This window comes from Eleutherodactylus coqui, chromosome 1 (assembly GCF_035609145.1).
Source record: "Eleutherodactylus coqui strain aEleCoq1 chromosome 1, aEleCoq1.hap1, whole genome shotgun sequence".
NCBI classification, from domain to species: domain Eukaryota; kingdom Metazoa; phylum Chordata; class Amphibia; order Anura; family Eleutherodactylidae; genus Eleutherodactylus; species Eleutherodactylus coqui.
Window position 1 is genome coordinate 135,901,907 of NC_089837.1, and position 25,266 is coordinate 135,927,172.

Consider the following 25,266-nt stretch of genomic DNA (forward strand, 5'->3'; position numbering starts at 1 on the left):
TGCAAAATTGTATAGAATTTATTATTTACTGTATGTGTTAAAGAGAATTACCCTTTCTCCTTGTCTGATTGAATAATACTATCGCGTTTACTACAAGTTAAGCAAAATATCTGACTCCGTGTGTTATTCAGCACCTCACTACTCACTACTACAAATCATGACCAAGGGTGCTGGCGTCCAAACTAAAAAAGAAAACAAATCATGATTATCCCACTAAATAAGCCCACCATATATTCCCATGGGCAAAATTTCCTTGCGAGTTCTCTCCATGTCAGAGAGAGACAGAAGTTGCACTTTCTTTCATACGAGCAATTTTTCACTGGACTGATGAAGGTGTGGTGACAGTTCGGCCTACACACTCAACCACCTCATCTGTGTTGTGCCTAGATCTAGGAATTCCACATAACATATGTTGCAGAGGATAAGTCAGCAGCATAGAATGATCATGGAGTGCCAGATGGTATAGCCCGTTAGCAGACACTGAATGGTGGTTGGTGGCTTGATGCCTGTTGAGGTGCTACAGATCAAAGGGTTTGTGCCATTTAAGTCTGCTTTGAACAAGTGACCAAAATGGCCAGTTGTGATCACATACTAATCAGTATGACCATCCATGTTTTCTGCCTGCTGGAACAGTCACTGCAGGGCCTCAGGGAAAATGATGTGTTGTCACAGGAGGAAAAAGAGGAGGAAGGCATTCCAATCTCCAAACTGTCTGGCCAGTCCAACATTACTGAACACCACAGGGAGGATGGCTTTGGGCAAGAAAGGTGGACATCTTCTCCAACACATTTCTCTACCCATGGGAGAAGTATAGAGGAGAAAGAGCAGGAGGAGAAGGAGGATAAAAGGGACAATATAGGTCCAGGGGCAGGGGAGGGGCTATACAACATTCTTTCTATCCATCACTAACCCAGCTATCCTGCATGGATGGCAGGACCAGCCACTCTTTGGCCTGACTCAGAGGAACGTAGGTCATCACTTTTAGGAAATTTGAGGGATATGAGAGCTCTAATGTTGCAGTTCTTTAGTTCTTGCAGAAGGATTGTCACATAGCCTACATCAAAACATCAGATCATTACTGGGTGTCCACCCTAATTGATCTCTGCTACAACGCCAAAATGGCAAATCTCAATCCAGCAGTGGAGAAGGGCCCCAAAATGCAGCAGCATCAGAACAGACCATGAGGCTGCTTGAGCAGCAAATTTCCCCACTGCCACAGGAATACATCCACATTGAATAATAACAACGTGGCTCATGGCAGATAAGCAGGAGATCACCACAGCAGCACCACTACCTCCTTTGGCAGGGATAGTCTAACAGAGGTGGGGAACAGTTTTTTTCAGCCCTTCTCAGCCTGAGCAACAGAACAGGCAGCAATTATCCATGATGGTCCAAGAATATGTCAGCATGGATGTACTTTGATATTTGTACAATGGAAATAATTTTAAAAATGGGGTAAAAACTGACAGAAAGTGACTTCCATGAATATACTCTAGGTCTGTCTGTCTTTCTTTCTTTCCCTCCTTCTTATTACACCTTCACAAAATTCAATTTTCTTTATATTTTTTAGCTCAGCTTTTTTTATTTTGTTAATTTTTTTATGATTTGCCACATTGTTTCCACCAAAGAGCTGGGGGAGGAATTCATTTGTACTTAAAATGCTATTTTCTCTTTTCTTATATTGCAAGGTGATGTTAACTGTATGTGATAAAGACATATAGAGAACATATTAAATAACATTTAACCTCTAACAAAACACTGAGTAGAAGTTAATTGTTTAAATATGTATGTTACTTCCTTGTACAAAGTTAATATTTTAATGAGCTGCTACTAGTGTAATAAAAATGTCTATGTTAATCCTTAGCAATATGGAAGCATCTCATCCATTTTAATAAGTGCCAGGGAAGTTAATTATATCAGTTTAATTGTGGAAACATATACACAGTATATGCAAGAAATATGCAAATTATTACAGAACACCATCATCATAATTAATGTAGAAGGACTGTTATATTAATTATAATGTACTTGACCAGGTTCTTTATTCAATTAAGCTAGGAAGCAGGAAGCGGATATCGTGCCAGTGAACAAACTAGCTGCTTGATTGGAATTAGAAGAAACAACCATAATGCACCTGTGAGTGAATATTGCAATTATAGTTTAAACAAACATGCAAGCCACTTACTGAATTAAAACATCATTAAATGCTTGAACAGGCTCTACAAAGTTCAGGGGGTGAGGGGAAGAAGGAAGTTTGGAAATCTAAACAAAGGAAAATGCCTAACTTGTAGCTCTCAAAATGCCTAATTTCTCAAAATTTTCATATGTTGCAAAACTTAAAATGGATATAAAAAGCCTCCTACATTCATAGATCTATATCGCTGTCCATAGGACAGTAGAGTATTATAGCAGTTGTCAGACCAATGGTTGAATATTCTTGAAGAGTGAACATTCAGGCAAGGTTGACTGGCCCACACAAGTACCTGAAGAGCCTCCAGTGGGAACAGGTAAAATGGTCCAAAAGAAGACTACCTCACTTATAGCCTATCACTAATTAATGACATATCTTGTGTGCACAACACCAACAGCATCATTTTCCTTGGTCGGCCCAAGCCACACAAGTCTAAATCCAATTTAGTTAGATTAAAGGGGTTGTCTCGCGAAAGCAAGTGGGGTTAAGCACTTCTGTATGGCCATATTAATGCACTTTGTAATATACATCGTGCATTAAATATGAGCCATACAGAGCCATACAGAAGTTATTCACTTACCTTCCCTGTGCTGGCGTCCTGTCTCCATGGCTCCGTCTAACTTCAGCGTCTAATCGCCCGATTAGACGCGCTTGCGCAGAAGGGTCTTCTGCCTTCGGCTTGGTCTGGCACGAGCGGCGTTCTGGCTCCGCCCCCTTCTACGCGTCATCGCGTAGCTCCGCCCTGTCACGTGTGCCGATTTCAGCCAATCAGGAGGCTGGAATCGGCACACGTGATGGGGCGGAGCTACGCGATGACGCGTAGAAGAGGGCGGAGCCAGAACACCGCTGCTGCCGGACAGACCCGAAGGCAGAAGACCCTTCTGCGCAAGCGCGTCTAATCGGGTGATTAGACGCTGAAGTTAGACGGCGCCATGGAGACGGGGACGCCAGCACAGGGAAGGTAAGTGAATAACTTCTGTATGGCTCATATTTAATGCACGATGTATATTACAAAGTGCATTAATATGGCCATACAGAAGTGTATAACCCCACTTGCTTTCGCGAGACAACCCCTTTAAGTAGTAACTTGATCTTAAACCATAATTAAAGGGTCACTAACTTTTCAAACAGCCTGTGCTCATATGATATCCACTGTGATAGTTAGCAAAAGTGCTATGTGCTTTGTTTACATGAAATTATGTTTTTGTCCCTCTATAGTGCTGTCTCCCTTCCTCCTAGCTTGCTGTCCACTGTTCTATTTGCTTTTGATTAATAGGGGACATTAGGATGACAGAGCAGGGGGATGAGTCATCCTCCTCATTGAACTGTATGCAGGGACTGAGAACAGGGAAAAGCAAAGACACACATGGAGAGCTGCAAGTAGAGCTAACGGTGAGATCTTCTGTTGTTTATACACATGTACATTGCTAAATCTTTCCATACACTAATAAATAATTAGGTTATATTTGTGTATGTAAGAGACAGATAGAAAGCAGGAGTTCTGCATCTCTCTGAGAACAGTCTGTAGAACTCAGTATGCATAGCACAGCAGAGGATCCTCCCACTAATCCTAAGAAGATGGTGAATCAGATATATACCCTGCACAGGAGAAAATAAGGCAAAGGTTGGATAAAAGTTATTTTCTGGACAGAAATAGTGTTATTCCTCATGTACACACATAGCAGCTTATTCTGAAAAGTTATCTGAAAACTCAGGTATGCTTTTAACTATCCTCAGGATAAGTCATCAATAGCAGATCGATGGAGGTCTGACAACATGCAATCCCTCTGATCAGCTATTGTTAGGTTGTGCTCCTGAAACCTGTAGTTCCATAGGTTTCCACGAGCACACTTTCATAGGTGTGGAATATTTGATCTAGCTGGGTGTGGATTTCTCAAACCAGCCAATCGTCACTGATCTGCTGCACATAAATACCCGCCCCTCTGGCTAGAGGGTGCTGGTTTCCTGATTTCCCTTATGTTTGCATCCATGCACGTTTCTCTGTATTATGTGAATAGTGATGTGTCCTGTGAGTCTGTGCAGGCGGTGTATGAACAGTCCTGTTCTGTGTGGGATGCATTCCCTGGTGTGTTGATGTGAACTGCGTCCTGTCTGCTTGGATCGTTTACCATCTAGGGCGAGCCAGGTACTCAGGTTCCAGTGCTGGGTTGTACCTATTGGGACGATCGTCACACTTGCAGGCAAGACTCCGGGGGTAAGTTGTCTTGTGAGAGTAGGTACCCACAAGGCAACGAGGACCCTTGTCATTGGCTCATGGGCTTAAGTGTCTTGGCCAAAATATGAACCAATACCTCATACCATATCTATTCCATCTGTTTATGTGCACAAGTATACTAGGTGAGTGTTTGGGGCATTTGTTAGTCATTGTGTATGTCTCCCCATGAGTCTAGTTCACAGTTCACTATCTATTTGGGGTGGTGTTTAGCGTGTGTGCACGGTTTCCTATTCTAATCCTTCTTTTCAATCATTTGCTGGCTGTGGAGGAAGCCACAGCTTGGAGCTGGTTCCCCTATTTACCTGAATCTATGCAAAGCTAAGTACAAATGTTTATATCTGTTACATCTTGTTTGCTGTGGTATTCTGCTATCCTACATAGGGTGAGATAGTGGCCTAGGTTCGTGGTCAGGTTTGTCCTTCTCTGGGCGGGTTACCTGTGTATAGGCAGGTCCCTTTCCAGGGTAAGTTCATTAGGGACAGCATTTCCTTCATTGTGGTTGTCTTTATTGTTTACCACTGTTGGATGCGCATTTGCGGTAGTATTTCAGGTTACAGATCCAGCGCGTCCCATTTAGACGTCACAGCTATATTGTGCCTAGAGCTGCTATATGCCAGAAACAAACTGCTTTTGCATGGAGCTGTATGTTTATGGTTCACCACAGACCTGTGCGGCTCCAGCGAACAGCTGATTGGCAGTTGTGACAGGTGTTAGACCTCTGGCTTTTTACTATTGATGACCTATCCTAAGAATAGGTTATCAATAGTTTAATCATGGAAAATCTTTAATGTGATGTGTTGCTGCATTCACATTTTTCTTACTAAACTCTCCTCTAAGGGCTAATTCACATGATTGCATGTTCAGTCCATGTGTTGTCCGACACTATAACTGACTAGATTCTGACTAGATTCTGAATATGAATCAAATTAATCAGTGTGTCAATACACATCAGTTTTTTTTTTCACATGGACACATGAATCGCATGAAAAAAAAACACAGCATACACTATTCTGATCCAATTTCCATATGAGACTCATCCATTCAAGTCAATGGGGACGCAGAAAAAACAAACAGCACACAGATGCCGTCTGTGTGCTATCCATATTTCCTAGATCTGTTGCTAAGAGATGCAGAAAAAAATTAATTGGGGCCTGTTTTAGTAATTTTTGGCAGATGTGAAAAACAGATGACATGCAGCAGTAAAAAATAGACACAGGAATCGCACAACGGATGGCATATGGATCTGCTATTGAATGAAAAATTGTCAATTTTTTTATGGATGCAACACGGCCGAATTTTTATACACTTATACAAGATGAACACTGAAAATGTTTGCTGATTATGCTAAAAGGGAAAAAATAAATATGCCCCAGGTGGATCCTGAAATATGTGTATAGAGGATAGGTTGGAGCAACACACAGTTCCATGCAATAAGGAGCCTCGCACACAGGCAGAATTGTAGAATTGTAATAGAATTTGCCGTCTTGCAGAAAATTCTGCATCAAGAGCTGAATGTTTAATTCTGTTGGCAATTCCGCATCAAATTTGCACTTAGAACTGCAGATTTTGGTGCAGATTTCTGCAGCAGCAAAGTCAACTGCATGTTGCTGACCAATTCTGTTCTGTTTGTAAGGTTCCTAGCAGTGAAGATGCCGTAACTTGCGAGAATCAGGCGGAAGAACTCCCGGAATGACAGCATTATAATTCTATACATTTTATGGATTGGAGATAGACCCTAAACTGGATTTTCATTTTCTTGCCTGACGTTTCACTATAAGCAGGATTATAAACTACCAGCATCCACTGCATCATATTCCGACCTTTACGTTGTATATTCATGGCTTTCATGCTCTCTCTCAAATATACGTTATGCATTAGGTGTTACCGGATTTAGAGCTCCAAGCTTTTGGAGGATCTGGATGAAGTTTTCTGGAAGCATTTTCTGTATTGTTATTCCAAACAATCATCTCTCCATCGTAGCTACCTGGTTGGGGAAGAATGTAAAATTCCAATGAATATGCCAATGACTGGCATGACGGGGATCTCAGTGAATAAGGCGTGATTTTTTTAAAATAGTTTAAGAATTCAACTCCATTGATTTGCCACAACAGATTTGCTGCAAAGAAAGATTTTACTTTGTGTCCAGTATTATTCTAAATGTAACACTAAATGCAAGATCAGCAGCCAATAAAGTGTGATACACAACTGGCAGGTGGAGCATGACACCACTATTGGTGATTTTTGAATCCCTGTGTTGCTCCTCTCGTCCTGCACTTGGTGTCACACAGTACATAAGTTTTGTGTGCAGTGTCTCTTTAAAAGAGTATTCTGGTGACATTAAGTTATTCCCATCTGCAGAATAGGGGATAACTAGCTGACTGATGGGAGTCTGACCAATGGGACCCCAACCAAGCACCAGAACAGAGGTCCTATGTCCCCAGAGAGATTTGAGAACTGAATGGAGCAGTAATGCGCATGTTTGGCCACTGTGCCATTCATTTCAAAATAGCCGAGTTCAACCGCTCTCACTGAAAAGAGTGGAGCAGTGGCCTAGCGGACATGCTGCCGCTCCATTCATTTTGTCATTCTCTCAAGGAATGTGGTAAACAGAAGCAGTGGCACTACCTAGTTGGAACTTCATGTTTTGCCAATCCAGGGATCACACCATTCCAGACTCCTTAATGTAGCATACTACTGAAGCGGGCAGCGCATACTTTGAATATGATGCAAACAAATCTTGAGAAATCTCCTTATTAGGCCGGCTACCCAGCTTAGGCACCCTCTTGCTATTCCGGGCAGATGTGCGTGTCACTCTGCTCCTCCTCTATCAATAAGCTTGTAGCTGTTTACTTTCTAGCAATACTGTAGGAGGTAATCCTACCCAGTTCTCTTAGCCCAGCTGCAGGGTAATTGGCTGTTACCCTCCTATTTAGCTGAGCTCGAGATTCTCCTTGCCCAAGTATTAGTGTATGCTGTTTGTCATCCAGCAAAGGCCTCCTGCTCCTGACTTCGGGGTGTGCCTGATTTCTAGACTCATTCCTGGTTTCTATTTGCACTCTGCTTCTCCCGACATTCTGTTCGTTGCTCAGACTGTCCACGGTGCTCTGCATCGGTGTCTCTGGTCCCATGGATCAGCTTCCAACCACACCGGTACTACTCTAAGAGGTGGCGGCCTGCTTGGTTCCCTGCAATGAAGTCCACATCCCTGTACAGTGGTTATAGGGTGAATACCGGGGAACCATCAGGGAACGCCTTTAAATTTAGCCCAAAGCCAAAATGGTTGGTTGGTACAATGGGTCCACACTCGCTGTCCGTAATACATCTAATGTATAAAGTAGAGGTTGAGGCAACATTTCGGGCCAGAGGAGATAAGGACTGAGACCAAAGGTGATTTGGTGATTGGTGGAGGCCCTCAACAATCAGCTAGTTATCCCTTCAAGACAGCTTAGTAAATTTACCTGCAGTCCAATGAAAATCATAGATACTGTAACATGTTGTGGATATGTTATTAATCCAACCAGCTGTCCCACATTGGCAAACTCAGCCCCAATTACATCTGCACGTCATCATCGAATATTCTAACTTCCTCATGTTCATAGTTTGGCAAATAACAACCAATTTGCTTTTTCTTATTACTGACAATTTTTTCTGAGGGGCATTGTATTTGTTTAGAGTCTGCAACTGTCTTGGATGGAAAATAATGTATTCTTTGTGTCCCCGAAACCTAAGTGTTCTTCGCTTCCATTTAATTTCTTAGGGAATTATGTGCTGAAAAGTGCCAGGGAATATTTTACCTTGCTGTCATATATAAATAAATTCATTAGCTAAAAGCTGTAATTTCACTGAACAGCAATGATGCATGAACATTTCTGATTTCAAGAAAGATTTTATCATTGAACTTTTTTTTCCATTTAACTTTTTAAATTGGGATGTAATACAAGAAAAACTTACTGTATTACTGAGTGTGGATTGGTATCAGGGATGGGAGGTTTGCCACATTTCTTGTGACATTTTCTATATAAGATTAAAAACTTTTGGAGCAGAGGGTTCAGCATGAGGACTGCACGATTAATAACTTAGGGCATATTTGTGTATAATGCCCCCCGGGCTATACATAACACATCACTAACTGGCTGAATAATTCATTAACATATGTAGCAAATCACTGCAGGGCAGCGGAAAACTTTAAAGAAAGAACTTTATTGGGAAGGTCCCTAATAAAATTTAACCTTCAGTAATACACTCTAAAATAATGTGCTAATGTACACACACATCTAGAATAACTCACTGTACAAAACTTCCCACAGGCAGTATAATATACAGGGATTAGTATACTATCTTTACTGCCACTATACAGCAATTTTCTCCTTTTTGATACAAATAGGCGATTATTTCATGGCTATTTTACCCATCTGTTTAACCTATCGCTCATTTATCTAGGAGTTTTTTCAGTATTTTTCTATGCACTATACTGTTCTGGATGGTATTGACTAGGTTGCAGAACAGCTGTGGGTAGATTTGTACTGTGAGTTCTTCTAGAAGTGTTTGTACATTAGTCCATTATTTAGAGTGTGTTAATAAAGCTTGAGTTTTATTAGGAAGCTTCCCTGTGAAACATATATAGCAGGATTATAAGAAGTATCCACCTTTGGAACCCACCGAACCTTCATACTAGTGTTGAAATGCATTGTACTATAACTGTACAGTTGTCATTCAAGTTGCAATATTAATTGTTTTTGGAATGACCACTGCAAGATGAAAAGTTTGTGAAAATGGAAAACTAGTAATTGATTCCAAAGCCCCCAAAATGTCTTCCCAAAATAAGAGAAAATGAAAATGCATAGAATGAAGTAGATAACTAATGTAGAAAAAAGTCCTTGAATATAACAATCAGAAAGAGCTGCTGGAAGCTATCAATCACTTTCTATTTAGAGAGTAGTGTCATGTCCAACCGTCCTTCCGCCCCCTCTTGATGTCCTAGCTAACAACTTGCTCCAGTTGGCTCTCCAGCTCCTGGTCTCCCGGCTCAGTGTTCTGCACACCACTGCTGGGACCTAATACTTCCGGCAGGCATGCGTGTGGACTCCTAGGCCTTAAAGAACCAGTCTGTGCCAATCCACATCTGTTCCAACCACATGTCTGCTGGCTCCGTCTTCTTAAAGGGGTTTTCCCACAACTAAAAAATTGAATTACAACTACTCCATCCTTCCAGGTTGCTACTGAGCAGGACATATGACCACTGCAGTCAATTACTAGCTATAGAAGGTCATTGCAGTGACAGTGATTGGCTGTAACAGTTATATGTCTTGGTCAGCAGCAACAAGGAAGTAAACAATTTTAAGTTGTGGAAACCCCCCTGTAAGGATCCTTTTCCCATTACTCAGTGCCTGAGCAATAAGGTCATTTTTGTTCCTATAAACTTTATGGTGTTATCCCATCCCAGCTTGTTTCCTGACCATAGTGTGCTTCCATCCTGACCTTCCACCTGACTATTTTACACAAATTCTGCCGGCCCTGACCACTACCTGCCTGACTACACCTTCCATCTGCTGCCTTGGTACTGTGTATTGGAGTCCTCAGTCTATTACTGTGTCAACTGTTACTAACAGAGACTACTTTGCGGCTAGAAATCTTGTGATTCACTGTGAAAAAGTCCATATCTCTTTATGAGGATTAAAGGCTGAAGAACTCTATTAGACTCTTCTTCCTACATCCATAGCAGCCCAGTCGGCGCACTTCCCGGTCTCAGTTGGCTTCATGACAAACAAGAGTACCAGAAAAATAAATCGCCCTCACCTGGTGTCCAAAGAAGCAGCTCATCCTGGCACAGGTATAATACAGAACATTTGGTACTGTACTTTACTGTAGAGAAGCACTACTAGATAGTGAATCAGTACGTGCACTTTAGTAAAGGGAAATGTCAATGCGAATTGGCTGAATATTCTAGCAAAGTACCTCAGATCCACAATGTCTGTGACATTGCATGTTGAATATGGTTTTAAGTAGTTATGACCCAAGAAAGTCCATGGTACTTTGAAAATATTGTCTCCTTAGACTATTGGCACTTGAGGGAAAACTGTACATGTAAAAGCCTATAAACTCTATGTATGGGTAGTAACCTCTACCATATCTTATGGAACACGTCCTTCAATGTGCATCGAAACACTATGGTGTAATCTTTACCTGTGACCAGGCTTTGAGGTGGCAAGAAGGCTGCACATAAGATATCATCATGGTGCTGGACTCCTCCTTTCCATTCCGAAGGCTGAACAAGGTATTGGGTGAAAGTGTTCAGTCGGAAAACTGTAATTTCCCTTAAAGAGAAAAAACATATTTTAGAATAATTTCATATCTATCCAAATGAGCATAGATCCATTGTTTTATTAGTGAGGGAAAGGTAGACACCAGTGACTAGCTTGTTTTCATGTCACAGGCTTGACTTCAAGCGCACCCAACTACATAGGTGATCCAATTACTGTTTTTCTGGGGTTACTTCCACAGGCCTCTCTAACTGACTGCAAAAATGTCTGTACAAAATGCCCCTAAGTAAAATAACAGTATCAAATAGGTATGTAAAAAATACTTGTTACCGGACATTTTATAGATGCATTTTAATATCCAGCAAAAAAATTGTTGTTGGTGATTGTACTTAACCCCTTCATGACGCTGCCCTTTTTTTTCTATTTTCGTTTTTTCCTCCCCCCTTAAAAAACATAACTCCTTTATTTATCCATCGATGTTGCTCTATGAAGGCTTGTTTTTTGCGGGACAAGTTGTATTTTTCAATGGTGCTATTTAATGTACCATATAATGTACTGAAAAACTTTTAAAAAGTGGAGTAAAATGAAAAAAAAACGACATTCCGCCATGTTTCAGTGCGTCTTGTTTCTACGGTGCACAAACTGCAACAAAAACAACATGATAACTCTATTCTATGGGTCAGTACGATTGCTACGATACCAAACTTGTATAGTTTTTTTTACTATACTACTCTTTTTTTTTTTTCAAAGACATTTAATTTTTTTCAATTATTTTCTGCAATCATCTTGTCTGCGCACAATACCCTTTTTATTTTTCCGTTGACATAGTTCAGTGATGGCTTATTTTTTGCGGGATGTCCCGTAGTTTCCGATAGTACGAATTTGGAATATGTACAACTTTTTGATCGCTTTTTATTGCATTTTTTCTGGGAGACAGGGTGACTGAAAAAGTGCATTTCTGGTGGTCTTTTTTTTTCTTCAAAATATGTTTATTGGTTTACAAAGACATATGCAACATTGCATTGATAAATGCTTCAAAGAAAATGAATTAGCTTAACAGTCTATATGCCTGAAGGAGGTGCGGAGGGGACGCCGAAGATAGACCCATTTGGAGGCGCCACCCAGCGGACATGTACCATTTGATCTATGTGTCATTTTCCAGAGTCCTGAGTCAGTCGCCTCCCCCGCCTCTCCCACCAGTCCTCGGATGACTCCCCTTTCTCTACTGGTGTTGTTGGTTGTTACTGGGGGTTCCCGGCGTCCCCCACGCCCCCGGCCTCTGATGAAATCTTTTATATACCTCAGGCGAAACAGAACAAAAACATCAATGCAAGATATACGATTTTACTAGTATGGTGGTCTTTTTTTTTTTCGGACTACGTTCACCGTGTGGGGTAAATAATGCGCTACTTTGATAGATCGCACTTTTGAATCCAAGGAATGGCGTCATAGTGGTTCTCCACATCCCAAACAATTCAAGTCTACCAGATCAACACAGAAGCAAGCTCCTCAGTTTTTCCAAACTGGACTTCATACTTGGTGTAATGTATTGCATGTAATGGTGACAGTAGTTTCATGTAAAGAAGACTCCAGGCTATAATTGATGTCACCTTTGCTTTGATCTGTTCATTAATAAAGTTGTGTTGACAGTGGAGGCATTATTGATTTATTGATTATTGATTCCCTCTTAAAAGTTTTTTTTCTAAAAGTATGAAATGTTGTAAAACAAAAAAAGAAAGTATACTGGCTGGTTTGATCTCCCATCATTCCAGAATAGCCACTCCAGTCCCCCTTGCCAAGCTTTATATTATTACCAGTATTCCCAACATGACCACTGCAGCCAATTACTGGCCTTAATAGTCTCTCACTGTATATCAGTGATGCCAATGAATGGCTGCCGCGGTCACACTGGTATATGGCCACATCAACAATGCCTGGTGGGGAGGATGGGAGTGTGTGGTGCTGGAGCAACAGAGGATCATACCGTCTTTTCTTATTTTACTCTTCCTACCTCTACAAAAAAGTATCTCCAACACACCCTGTAAGTGTATAAAAGTCCATCACTATGTAATGAACATTTGTGTAACTTTTTAATATGTTTTGTGTTTTAACTATTCAAAACCTCTACTATTAGTGAATGGAAATATAGTTATTTATATTATTAGGCAAATAAACCAAAATTCCACCTAGCTGCAGCTTATTACAATTTGTCAATGTAGACAATCATTTGGATTTTGTGGAAACACGAAGGGCAGCAAAACGATTGATGCAGATCGAAAACATCCACAAGGATAAGTTGTTATTTCTTCCCAGACCTATAACAACGCGAGGTGTAGACAATCATAGCAGCACAAACATAGCAGCACAAATCTTTCCCCTGTCCTAGACTTCAGACTCATTACTTGTACTTAGTAAATAAGTGCTGTTCTCCATTTTTTCAGGATTCCATTTATCTTTGACAGCGAGAATCACAGTCAACAACAAAGCTACTTATGCTATAAAAAAGAGGAAACTCAACAGACCCATTACAAGTCATTGAGATCCTCATAACTGTAACGGCTTTGTTAAAACAGAAACTGTGGCGCTAATGCGAGTAGAGCTTTTTTCAGCCTCTTTTTTAACATTATTTTGAAAAACCTATGGAGAAAATGTTAGAAAAATGACCTAAGTATGCTAAATCTTGGAAAAATAATTAGACTGACCCCAAAATACAACAAAAAATTTCCAAAAACTTTTGTGCAAACTGTATTTAAGTATACATTCATGAGTTTTTGTCTTTTTTCCTGCCATCCTTGGCACACGTCTAAAAAGTGTGTGTGGGGGGGGGGCTTAGTGTAAGGTGGCGGAGCCTAACAGATCTATTATAGTTTATGAAACTGAAGTAAACTGTAGCACAAATCTATGCAAGTAACCAGCTGGCCTAAATTTGATTTTCTGGAGCACGGGACGTCCGAAGATGTGCCTGACGCTCTTAAAAAACGTGTTGCATTTTACTCTGGCAGACATTGCACTGTCCAGTGTATGAAATGCCAGTCCTAATACATGTGCATGCAGATATTCTCAGAATATCTTCTAGACTCCCAGCAAACATCTGACTGCAGTGTTCTAGACAAAGATAACAATGATGAAGTAATGTGAAACCAGGCTTACACTGATACATTGTAGTAGCTGGCAACTGTGTGATAGTACTGTAGGCCTAGGTGCTCAGGATGGGTTTTTAGCCTCTGCATGTAAACAAGAATGGTTCTATTATATGACAACTAGAAGAGATTATTAAAATAGTGAAGCACCAAGTATATACAACAAATAAGCTTAATTTAGATGCAGTTGGAAAACCACTTTAACCCCATAACATCCCAGGTGCGGGTGCTGGCTGTCTTTGACAGCGGACACCTACTCGCAACAGCCGCGATCAGCATGAACCCTGATTGCGGCTGTTACCCCCTTAAATGCTGCTGGGAATTCTGACAGCAGCATTTAAATGTCATGATCAGTATTCCAGAGTCCCAAATGGCCCCCCTGCAATGAGATCACCTGGTGAAGATTTGATAGACTGCCTGTTAAAATGCAGTATAATGCAGTACTAAGGTATTGCATTAAACTCTATGAGCGATCAAACGATTGCAAGTTCCAGTCAGATACTAAATGTGTAATGGCGCAAAGATAGTGGGTCCCCTCCATAATGTTATGTGTTTGTCTTGTGCAATTGTCTTGTCAGTGTCTTCCATGCAGCACTGAATGGGTTAATGTCTGGGTTATGTCTGAAAAATGTATCATGTTGTATGTCATGTGATTGTGCTATATATATATATATATATATATGTTTGTAAGGAGCTGGTCTAGGGGGATTCTAGTCAGTCTAGAGAGAATGAGAAGAGTAGGGGTTGTTGCTGGAGTCTGCAAGTGAGCTCCATAAACACCAATTGGTCTGTGTGGGAAGAACGGAAGAGGCCGAGCGACATCCTTTATCTTAGCCTGGGTCTACTCTATCCTGGATGTGCTGGTGACACCATTAAAGCACTGAAAAGGAGAGAGAGAAGTAGAGTCGCCAGGAGCAGGATCACACAGATAACTAGGACTGTGGATTGTCCAGAATACCCTGAGAAGTCCTCCCTGTTACACCACTTTCTAGAAGTGTAATTTGTGCCAATTTATTGGTTTTGTTGGAACTCTATGGGAGTTGAAGTAAACGGACATTACCAACCATTCCCGATTTGTCCATGAAAGTTTTCCTGTGTGTGTGGACTATTTTATTACAACATCCAGTTTCACCACAGAGGACGGAATGGTGGCATCATGAGTGACAAAGAACTTCAAGGTAACTGCTAGTTACTTTTTTCCATAACCTCCGACAGAAGTAACTTGGACGGGTCCTGAGCTACCCCCTGGGAAGGAGATGTTTAGAATCAAAAAATCACAACAAAAAAACCCTCAAAACATAATTGCTATTGCTGTGTCTGTAAGGGTCCAACCTATCAAAGCAACGCATTATTTATCCCGCATGGGGAACATTGTGGGTAAAAAAAAATACAACACCAAAATAGCGCTTTTTTTGGTCACGCCGTCACCAAACAAAAATTAATCAAATGTGATCAAAAAGTCATCTGCACTCCAAAATGGTACACAAAGAAGCTACGGGATATCCCAAAGAAAACAATTCCCCACTGAACTATGTTAACAGAAAATTTAAGAACTTATGAATGTCAAACTATGGCGGCAGAAAATAATTTTTTTTCCAAAGACCTTTAAAGTAGCACAGCAAAAAAAAAATATATAAATTTGGTATTACTGTAATTTCACTGACCCATAGAATAAAGTTATCATGTCATTTTCAACGCAGTGTTTATGCTGTAAAAACACTTAGAAGTTTTTTCAGTACATGATGTGGTACATTAAATGGTACAATTGAAAAATAGAGCTTGTCCTGCAAAAAAACAGCCCTCAGATAGCTACATCGTTAGACAAATAGGAGTTAGAATTTTTTGGAAGTGGAAAGGAAAAGCCAACAATGAAAACCAAAAAAGGATTGTGTCATTAAGGGGTTAAATCTGAATTGTTAGGTTTAAACTTGGGTTCTCGTGCTGCGGCCACAATGTGCCAGTATGCATGTCTGCACGGTTTTCAAACTGATTGCAGCTCCAAGCAGTTTGATTGTTGATGACTATGTGCTGATTTGCATGCCAGCACAGTTTGAACGCCAACACGGTGGCACCTTTAGTCACACACTGGCCGCCATATGTGAACCCAGCCTAGGAAAAATTCCACAAAAGTCAGAATATAGGACAAGTTGCAGTAGACATCCATGTAATTGGAAATGAAGTGAATGATTTTCATCAATCATTTAATTTACAATCACATTGATGTCTACTGCCTTTTTCCCCTTACATTTCAACAGTAATGACTGATCAGATCGCACACATTTAGCCATGTGAACCAATCAATGGGGCAAACAGAGTCAATTAATTTGCATAATTATTCTTTGATGCATTTGTCAGTTATAGCTTACTGATATCAACTATGAGGAGTTCTCCAGTTTAAAACAAATAGACTTTTTTATATGTTCAGGATCCTCATCTCTGGGCCAATGGTTATATTAGGCCTGCCTGGTGTCGTGTACATACCTCGCCCATCCGACCACCAGTATAGTTCTCTTCAGTACTAGGATCTGAGAAATTTCCACTGTTCTGTCTCTTCCAGCGTTTAGTTTATGGTGACAATGACCATTGAAATCCCAGATCTTAAACAAAATATAATAAACAATTGCATTTACTGTCCGCAGGCAAGAAATCTCTAGTGCAGTAGAGCAGACTTATGAATTTACAGTTTTCCAGCATAATCACATTGACAAGAAGAAGTGGACCCAAACCCTCACCAGGACGTATCTGAGCCTGGGCCACATGATCGATGTACAACGTGTCATCGCATCTGGAAAAAACCCCAAGCCACATTTGTAAATGTAAGTGCGTTACAAAGTTATTTACTTCTGCTACTTAGGAGCGGCCAATTGCAGAAGATCAGAGTTGGAAAACGTGTTTAACTTCTAAAGAACACAGCCTAAGGGCTTATTTAGACGACCATATATCGGCTCGGTTTTCACGCCGAGCCGATATACGGTGTCCTTGTCTGCAGGGGGAGGGAGGATGGAAGAGCCAAGAGCAGGAACTGAGCTCCTGCCCCTCGCCCCTTCCCTGGCCCTCGCCACTATTTGCAATGGGAGGGGTGGGACAGGGGAGGAGCTAATCACTTGTACTTAGCCCCGCCCCCATCTCCCCCCTCCTATTGAAAACCAAGCCGATATACGATTGTCTAAATAGGCCCTTACTTTGGCCTTCAAAACAAGGCAAGAGCCATAATGTTTTTATTTTTCTTTGATATTGCCATATGAGGGCTTGTTTTTTTTGCTGGATGAGTTATTTTTTAATGTGATTATTTTGGGTTACATGTAACTTTTGTGGGGAGGAGAATAGGAAAACAGCAATTCCACAATTATTTTGAGATTCAATTTTCCAGGGTTCAGTATAAATGATGTATTAACTTTATTCTATGGGCCAGTATGATTAAAAGAAAGCAAACTAGTGTTGTTCATCATGATCAGCCGCGCAATGAAAATAGGTAGATTTTTGAAAAATCGGATTGGGGTCAGCCCAACCTGATTTTTGGTGTGAATCATGGGCAAATCAGCTTTCCCATAATGAATGCTGAACCAGGTCAGCATGTAGCCAATAATGCCTTAATGATGTCATGAAATGTGTCCTACATATTGCATATGGGCAGCCCGTTCACTGGATGTCTGCATCATATGATCCACCCATGTACATGTTTCCCCACAAATAAGACACTATCTTATATTAATTTTTGCCCCAAAAGAGGCGCTAGATATAATTTCAGGGAATGTCTTATATTAATTACCAAGCAGGATCGGTCCAGGTCCCTCCCGCTCTTCTACAGAGCGCCGCTGTGGTTCCTGGCTGCCCACGCAGGATCACTTCCTGGTTACGGCATTCATAAATCCCACCTCCATGAAGCAATAGCTGTGATCGGTTCATCGAGTGCTGAATTGATTGGCTGAGCAGCATTCAAAGACCCAAACACAGCCATCAATTTTTGGAGCAGGATTTATGAATCCTGTAACCAGGAAGTGATCTTATGTAATGTAACTAGGGCTTATTTTTGGGGTAGATCTTATATTTCAATACTCCACAAAAATCCTGACAAATCAGGCTAGGGCTTTTTTCAGGGTAGGTCTTGTTTCACCATCGGTGAAACGCGGTGATTGGCTGTGATTGGCTCATCGAGCGCCATCTGTGATTGGCTGATGGTGCTGAGATAAGTCAATCACAGCGCTCGTTTTGCTGGAGGCGGGGTATTCAATGCCCCGTCGCTAGAAAGAAGCTGAGTAGGCAGATAGGGAGGACATTTGCCGCAGCGCCGCCGGAGACTATCTGGATGCCGCGGATCATCCGGACGCCGCGGACCAGGTGAGTATAAGCCCCCCCTGTAAATAAGACACTGCACCCTTTTTGGGGGCAAAAATAATATAAGACAGTGTCTTATTTTTGGGGAAACATGGTACTTCTGTACAATAAGTACTTTAAAAAGATCATCAGTTTGCAAAGAAGATTTAGTGTGACAGAACTCATTTACTGAGGATGAGTAGAACATATCTTCAATGAATGAATTGTGTTGCACAATATTCCATCCTGTAGCGCAGTATCCGGGGTGTTGTCGTAAAGCTTTTATCTTTGATTGTATCCAGCCCAGACTAGCCTTCAGTATATGCAGCACCCTCGGTTAATTAACCACATGCTTGATATACTATAGCTGTTAGGTTTTTGTACAGCACAGCAAGGTGTGCACTCTTGGGTGTGACTTTGTAGAGAAGATTTCTGATTGAAACACTATCTAAGGAAGCTTTTCTGTGTCCTTATTAGTTTTAGTATTTGTGCATCATGTAAATTTACACTTCTGACATGACATTAACTATTTATATGTTTTGTATACATAAACATATTCTGCAGCCACCAATGTATGGTGTGTTTACAGATAAGTGGGGTTATTTGTTTGTGCAGCTTTTCTAGTAGAGGAAAGTGTCATTTTCCCTAGGCATAAACCGTGATTTACTCTGCCATTTTACATGTTGTGAAACCTTTTATTACATTGGTGTGGCCATTATTCAAATGTGTATTTCCATGTGAGGCTTTTGCACAACACAGATTGTTGCTTTGTGTACGTCATTTACATTTAGAATGGTGAAACTCTAGGATGCCATTGGATTTTATTGGCTGCTTTGTTTCCCAAAAGCCATCAAGTTTGCAAACTGCACCTTCTACATCTTACAAACTCATTAAACAACACATGAGAGCCTATGAGTTAGAGGCCGGACAAGGTGAGCATTAACAGACAAGGTTAGAGTTAATGCCTAACAGTTATGAAATTCTTCTTTGTTCTTAAATGCTATATTTTAATAGAGATATCAATGTCATATAGAGAAGAAAGAACTTAAACCCTATTACTTTATAGTCATATAGTGTTACAGCCTACAAGGCTTGATGTAACAGCAGCTTTAAATGTACCTATCAGTAGGACAAGGGATTATTTGAATATACACAGTACACATACACACATATACATATACATATGTGAGCGTATGCATGCACATCCACATACACACGCGAACTAAATGGATGCTTTATTAGAGACGCCTGCCCTTTTGTGATTGGAGCTTCATGATATAGAGATTAGACATGAAACCCCCTAGTGGAGCATAAAATGAAGTGAGCATTTTTCTGTGGATGATTTTTAGTGAGGATCCATACTAACATGGAAAACTCTAGCAATCTGAGCACCTTTAAACAAGATATAGTCATCAATACTAGAATAGCCGGGGCCAGTATTTCAAACCTGCCTACTTTGTGGGGTCTTCTCATACAGTGGTGTTTAAAGTATATTAAAAATATTGTGATTGAGGAAAAACATTCAGCAAAAGGGGATCTTGTAGGTGTACATAACATTAACAAAAAGGGTCAAGGGAGGATGTCAAGAATTGCTCTGACAAGTAGGCAATGCACAGTCAAACAAATTGTAGCTCTTTACAACACTGATGTTCTGACTAACTCATCCAAATGTACAACTCATCGTTTCTTAGCACAGATGAACTATAACAGCAGATGATATGTTTGAGTGCTGGAAAGGGAAGACTCCAGTGGCAAATTAGCACAAAAATTGGATACATTGCCTGGTCAATTAAAACCAGATTTTATTGTACCATGCTAACGGGAGAGTCAGGAATTGGTGCAAGCAGCATTAGTCGATGAGCCTTTCCTGTCAGGTGCCAACAGTTCAGGCTGGTGGTGGTGTGGGGAATGTTTTCTTGGCACACACTGGGTCCTCTGATACCTGTACTTCATTGCCACAGCAAATTGCTGCAGTTCTGAAAGCTTAAAGGGGTTGTCTCACGGCAGCAAGTGGGGTCATACACTTCTGTATGGCCATATTAATGCACTTTGTAATATACATTGTGCATTAATTATGAGCCATACAGAAGTTATTCACTTACCTGCTCCGTTGCTAGCGTCCCCGTCGCCATGGATCCGTCTAAATTCGCTGTCTTCTGGCGTTTTTAGACGCGCTTGCGCAGTCCGGTCTTCTGCCTGGTGAATGGGGCCGCTCGTGCCGGAGAGCTGGTCCCGCGTCGTCATCGTAGCTCTGCCCCGTCACGTGTGCCGATTCCAGCCAATCAGGAGGCTGGAATCGGCAATGGACCGCACAGAGCCCACGGTGCCCCATGGGAGAAGACCCGCGGTGCATCGTGGGTGAAGATCCCGGTGGCCATCTTGGAGAAGGAAGAAAGAAGTCATCGCAGAGCGGGGATTCGGGTAAGTAATATATATATATATTTTTTTTTTTAACCCATCCCTTGGGTTTGTCTCGCGCCGAATGGGGGGCCTATTGAAAAAAAAAAAAAAAACGTTTCGGCGCGAGACAACCCCTTTAAGGAGGTTTAAGGTGCTGCTAGGTGGGTGTCCCTAATAAAGTCGCCATTCCTTATATATATTCTGTATATTTATTCAGTATACAAATGTAGCAAAGTTTACCTTGAGACATAACAATGCAAGAAAAAGTTCTATGCCACAGTCTATTTGCCTCTTAGCTTTTCAATGACCCTTGTAGTGTGTTAAGATACAACTTTTTGTGTGCATATATATATATATATATATATATATATGTACATACATACATATATACACGCAATACCGGTCAAGAGGTTTAGAACATGTCAATTTTTCTAATTCTTTATATTTACACAATTTAAAGTCTCAAATATACTTTGAAATGAAAGCATAGAATAAATGAACAAGTTCATACAAATAAAAATAAAGCATTAACTTTGTTTCACGAAATTATATCTAGATTTTTGACTTTTCATAATAGCACCCTCTAGTTAATACAACAGCTTTACGCAATCAAGGCATTCTTTCTACAAGTATATTCAGATATTGTTTTTGAATTTCTTCTCAACATCGTTGCAGAAGTTCCCACAAATGTGCTGCACTTGTAGGTTGTTTTACTTTCACCCTTTTGTCCAATTCATCCCAAACAAACTCAGTGGGTTTTAAGTCTGGAGACTGTGCATGCCACTCCATTCTTTGCAGCCTAGCGGCTTCTTCTTGTATTCTTAATTAGATCTAAGATAACCTAGAAGTATGTTTTGGATGTCTGTCTTGCTATAATATGAACCCCTAACCAACTAGGAGTACACCAGAGAGTATTGCATGGAATATCAAAATGTTCTGACCAGTGCACCAGTCACTCTGTGCAAGTTGCCAAAGGTACAAATATATATATGTATACATACACACACTTCCTATAGATATACTACCCATATCTATACCTAAATGTCTATAGGCTCATTGTAAATGCTCACAAAATATATCTCCTTCAAAGTCTCCAGAAGATACTTCAACAGTTAATGTACCTTTACAAAGGATGACTATCCCACCGATTATTGCTCTTGTGCTCTCATACAGGAGCAAGAGTTGTTTGGTGGTGGAGGTGGAGCGGCTAGAGATCTCCATTCGCAGGAAACAGGCAGTCATTCGTAAATGAATGACTGCTTGTTTAGACAGGTCAAAAGTGGTTTGGTTTTTGGGTGAGGTAAAACCAAGTGACTCCATCAACTGAGCAATTGTTTACTCATTACCCTCTTAGAAGTCACGTGTACATAGAATGATTGTCAGTCGAATTCATTGCTTCCAGCGATCATTTGGGCAATAATCACCCAAGGTACCTTAACACAGTGAACACAAAACAAGGAAGGCTGGGGTGCAGCTACATTTCCTCAGTGTCTGAGGGGAGGGCAGCAGCAGGGAGGAGACATGAGAGCACATAGCACAGCTCTTATATCACACTAGAAGGAGCTCATCCACTCACAACAGATATAAAGAGAAAATGCTCTTTTACATAAACCAGCAGAATGATGCAAAAAGTGCTAACGCGCAGGTTAACCCATAACATTCCCATCTGCACTGTATCTAATATATATCTATATTCGGGGGGATATGCTATTGTAACAGAAAGCAGACTTTACCCGACTAAATTTACAAATTAGATATCTATCCTACGTCATTAGGAATTGGAGGGTTAAACTCGAAGCCTTGGTGCACATCTCATTCACTTGGGATAAGTATCTGTGATGGATGGGAGTCTTTGTCCAATACTGTAGCCCATGGGTTTACAGTTTGGCTGCCACAGGCTGTTGCATTTCTATAGAAACATTCAGTGGCATTATTGCTGAGACGAGTAAAAGACATTCAGATACTTCCACATGAGATATGGGGGCTGATGTTGGTCTAGTGTATGATAGTATGTAATAATATCCTTGTTGATAACCCTACAATGTCACATCAACTAGAGTAAAGCTCTCCATACACTTCAGATGCTGGTTGAATGCTTGTTTAGCTGACAACTACCGTTTCCCCCAAAATAAAACAGGGTCTAATATTAATTTTTGCTCCAAAAGACCTTACTTTTTTTCATGTATAGTTGCCTGGACATTATTTAAATCGACTTTTTTTATGAACTGTAACTAGGGCTTATTTTTTGAGCAGGGCTTATATTTCAAGCGCCCTCAAAAATCCAATCATGCAAGGGCTTATTTTCAGGGTAGGTCTTATTTTCAGATAAACAGAGTACTGTATTTTTTGCTCTATGAGATGCACTTTTTTCCGGAAAAAGTTGCTGCGTCCTATAGAGCAAATGTGCCATTTTTTGCACGATCAAGTTTAATGCGTGACCGCGATTTAGTTAGCGTTATCACGCGTTAAACTCACGTTCGCATGAACAAATGTGCAATTAGTTAGCAGTTTTCTCTCCTCCCCACTGCCGCCCATATGTACCGCTGATTGGTGGTGAGCACCGGCGGGAACTGCTGCTGCTTCCCCGCCTCCACCAAATCGCTTCTTCTCTTCCTCCTGCCACACCCAAGCACGGCTGTGACACGGAGCTCCGGTTTTTCAGACCTCTGCTGCTTCTTCTGCTCTGTTGTCCGGCACTATCCCCTGCACTGTCCACAGGTGAGTTCAAAATACTTTTTCCCTGTTTTCCCCCTCTAAAACAGGGGTGCGTCCTATAGTCCGGTGCGTCTTATAGAGAAAAAAATACGCTTTCATGTACAATACGCTCTCCACTCAGTCAAGCGTACATGTGTTCTGAATGGGAAGAAGGGAGTAAGTCGCTGCCAGACACTTCTGATGACATCTTATCTTCCCTGAGAACAAAGGGATCGGGCATGAAATCGAACTGAGCAATCCCTCTCTCTCAACATCTGCTGCATGAGTAGAGTAGGACACCCCATATACAGTAGATAGTTGACCAATCCTGTTGAAATCAGGCGATATTAATGTATATGGCCGCTTTAAGGAACCTTTCATATGGGACGGAAAAGTCCCCAAAAGCGTTGTGGAATCGGCCCACCTGTAGAATATTCAGCACCAAATTCCCACTGCTAATGTGGAGATTTGGATGTTGAATTGAAATAAGGTAGCAAAATCCTGCCGGCAATTCTGCATCAAAACTTGCTGTTAGCAGTGCAGATTTCTAACAGCTATGCGGCTTCCCCCTTGGTTACATGACTTTCAGTGGACAATAACATTAATAAGGTCAATCAGCGATTAGTACCTAATGACAGGTCTGAAAGCACGTTTTGCTCACCTTTACTGTTCCATCAGTGCTCCCCGTTAAAAGCCTTGTTTCACTTGCATCTAAAGCCATGGTGCTAATCTCTGCATTGCCATGACAGCCTGAGAACTGTTTGATTTTCCTTCCAGTGTCTATCATCCAGAATGTAATTGTCGATCCTGTGTCTGAGCTGATTACCTGGAAATTGAGGAGAATTCCCCATGAACAAAAATAGTGCTGAAAATGTTTTCTAAATGGTCTCCATAGATAATGAACACAGTCAGCTTACTTCCCCTTCATATTTAAAGGCACAGATGTAGCAATGTGCCGGTCATGTTAATAAATGCCAACCTACAAGAGTATACTAGGAATATTACAAATATAACTAGAATATATAAATATTAAATCAAAACCGCATTCATGCTTACAATTAGTAGCCTCTATTATTTGTTCTGTAGTATGTCCACATAAGCCTCCGGCACTTTTTCCTTTGTGTCAAAAGCCTAATAGCAATGAAACTTTAAAGTGTACCTAACTTTTCAGATGACTGTTCAGAGTAAAGTTCCATTTGTGCACATGAGTAATAATAATAACCATATATCTGGCCATTATGTGACTTTTAGGGCGAGCACCCACTGGCGATTGCGTTTTCCGCGGGAAAAAAACGCAGCGTTTTCGCCACGTTTCCCGCGATTTTCCCGCGCGTTTATCGCGGCGTTTTCGCGGCTTTTCCGTTAATTTCCATTGAGAAAAATAAGGACACATATGCAACTGACAGTTCCTATGTTAAAAACGCAAACACAACGCAAAAAAAAACGCCAGTGGACAGGAACACATGTTATCTCTATGCCTGTGCAGGAAAAACGCAAAACGCAAAACGCAGGTAAAAAAACGCCAGTGGGTGCTCGCCCTTATCTTGCATTTATCACCAGTTTCCCCCTCTGTAGGCTGTACAGCTCACTCTCAGTTCTCTCAGAATTGGTGGGAAGAGCGTGGCTACTGTGCTGTCTGTAACGCACACAGGCATAGAATCATCATGCAAGACAGTGTATAGCATTACTGAACAGTGTAGATGTGAATTAACAGCAGTTAACCACCCAACATTAACACTGATAGTACATCGGTAAGTCTATTCCTTCTGTCCCTCCTCTTCTTTTCTCTCCTTTCTGCTTACATAGATATTAATGAGTAGGATGTCTCTTCCCCCTTCTTCACTTCCTGTTCTACCACTGTGCTATCTTCAGTAACAGAGCTAACATCCTTTGACAACAGACAGTGGACAGCAATCTAGGAGGAAGGGAGACCCCTAGTGGCCAGCACTTTGGAATGATTTTTTTCATTTAAAGTAAATAGTAGTTTTGCTTATTTTCCCACTGGCTATCATATAACCACATGATGTTTGA

The 25,266-nt window shown here is 41.0% G+C and overlaps 1 protein-coding gene across 3 annotated transcripts in view; it reads right to left on the reverse strand.

The window, feature by feature from the left end:
- The window catches only part of WDR49 (WD repeat domain 49), a 115,573-nt gene that overhangs the window by 48,297 nt on the left and 42,010 nt on the right, over positions 1-25,266 (reverse strand). For all 3 annotated transcript variants that reach the window (XM_066600714.1, XM_066600708.1, XM_066600698.1), the window contains 4 exons: positions 23,897-24,061; positions 16,309-16,424; positions 10,611-10,741; positions 6,313-6,411 (listed from right to left, as the gene is read on the reverse strand). In XM_066600714.1, coding sequence (XP_066456811.1) covers positions 6,313-6,411; positions 10,611-10,741; positions 16,309-16,424; positions 23,897-24,061 — 511 coding nt within the window. The remainder of the gene's footprint in view (positions 1-6,312; positions 6,412-10,610; positions 10,742-16,308; positions 16,425-23,896; positions 24,062-25,266) is intronic.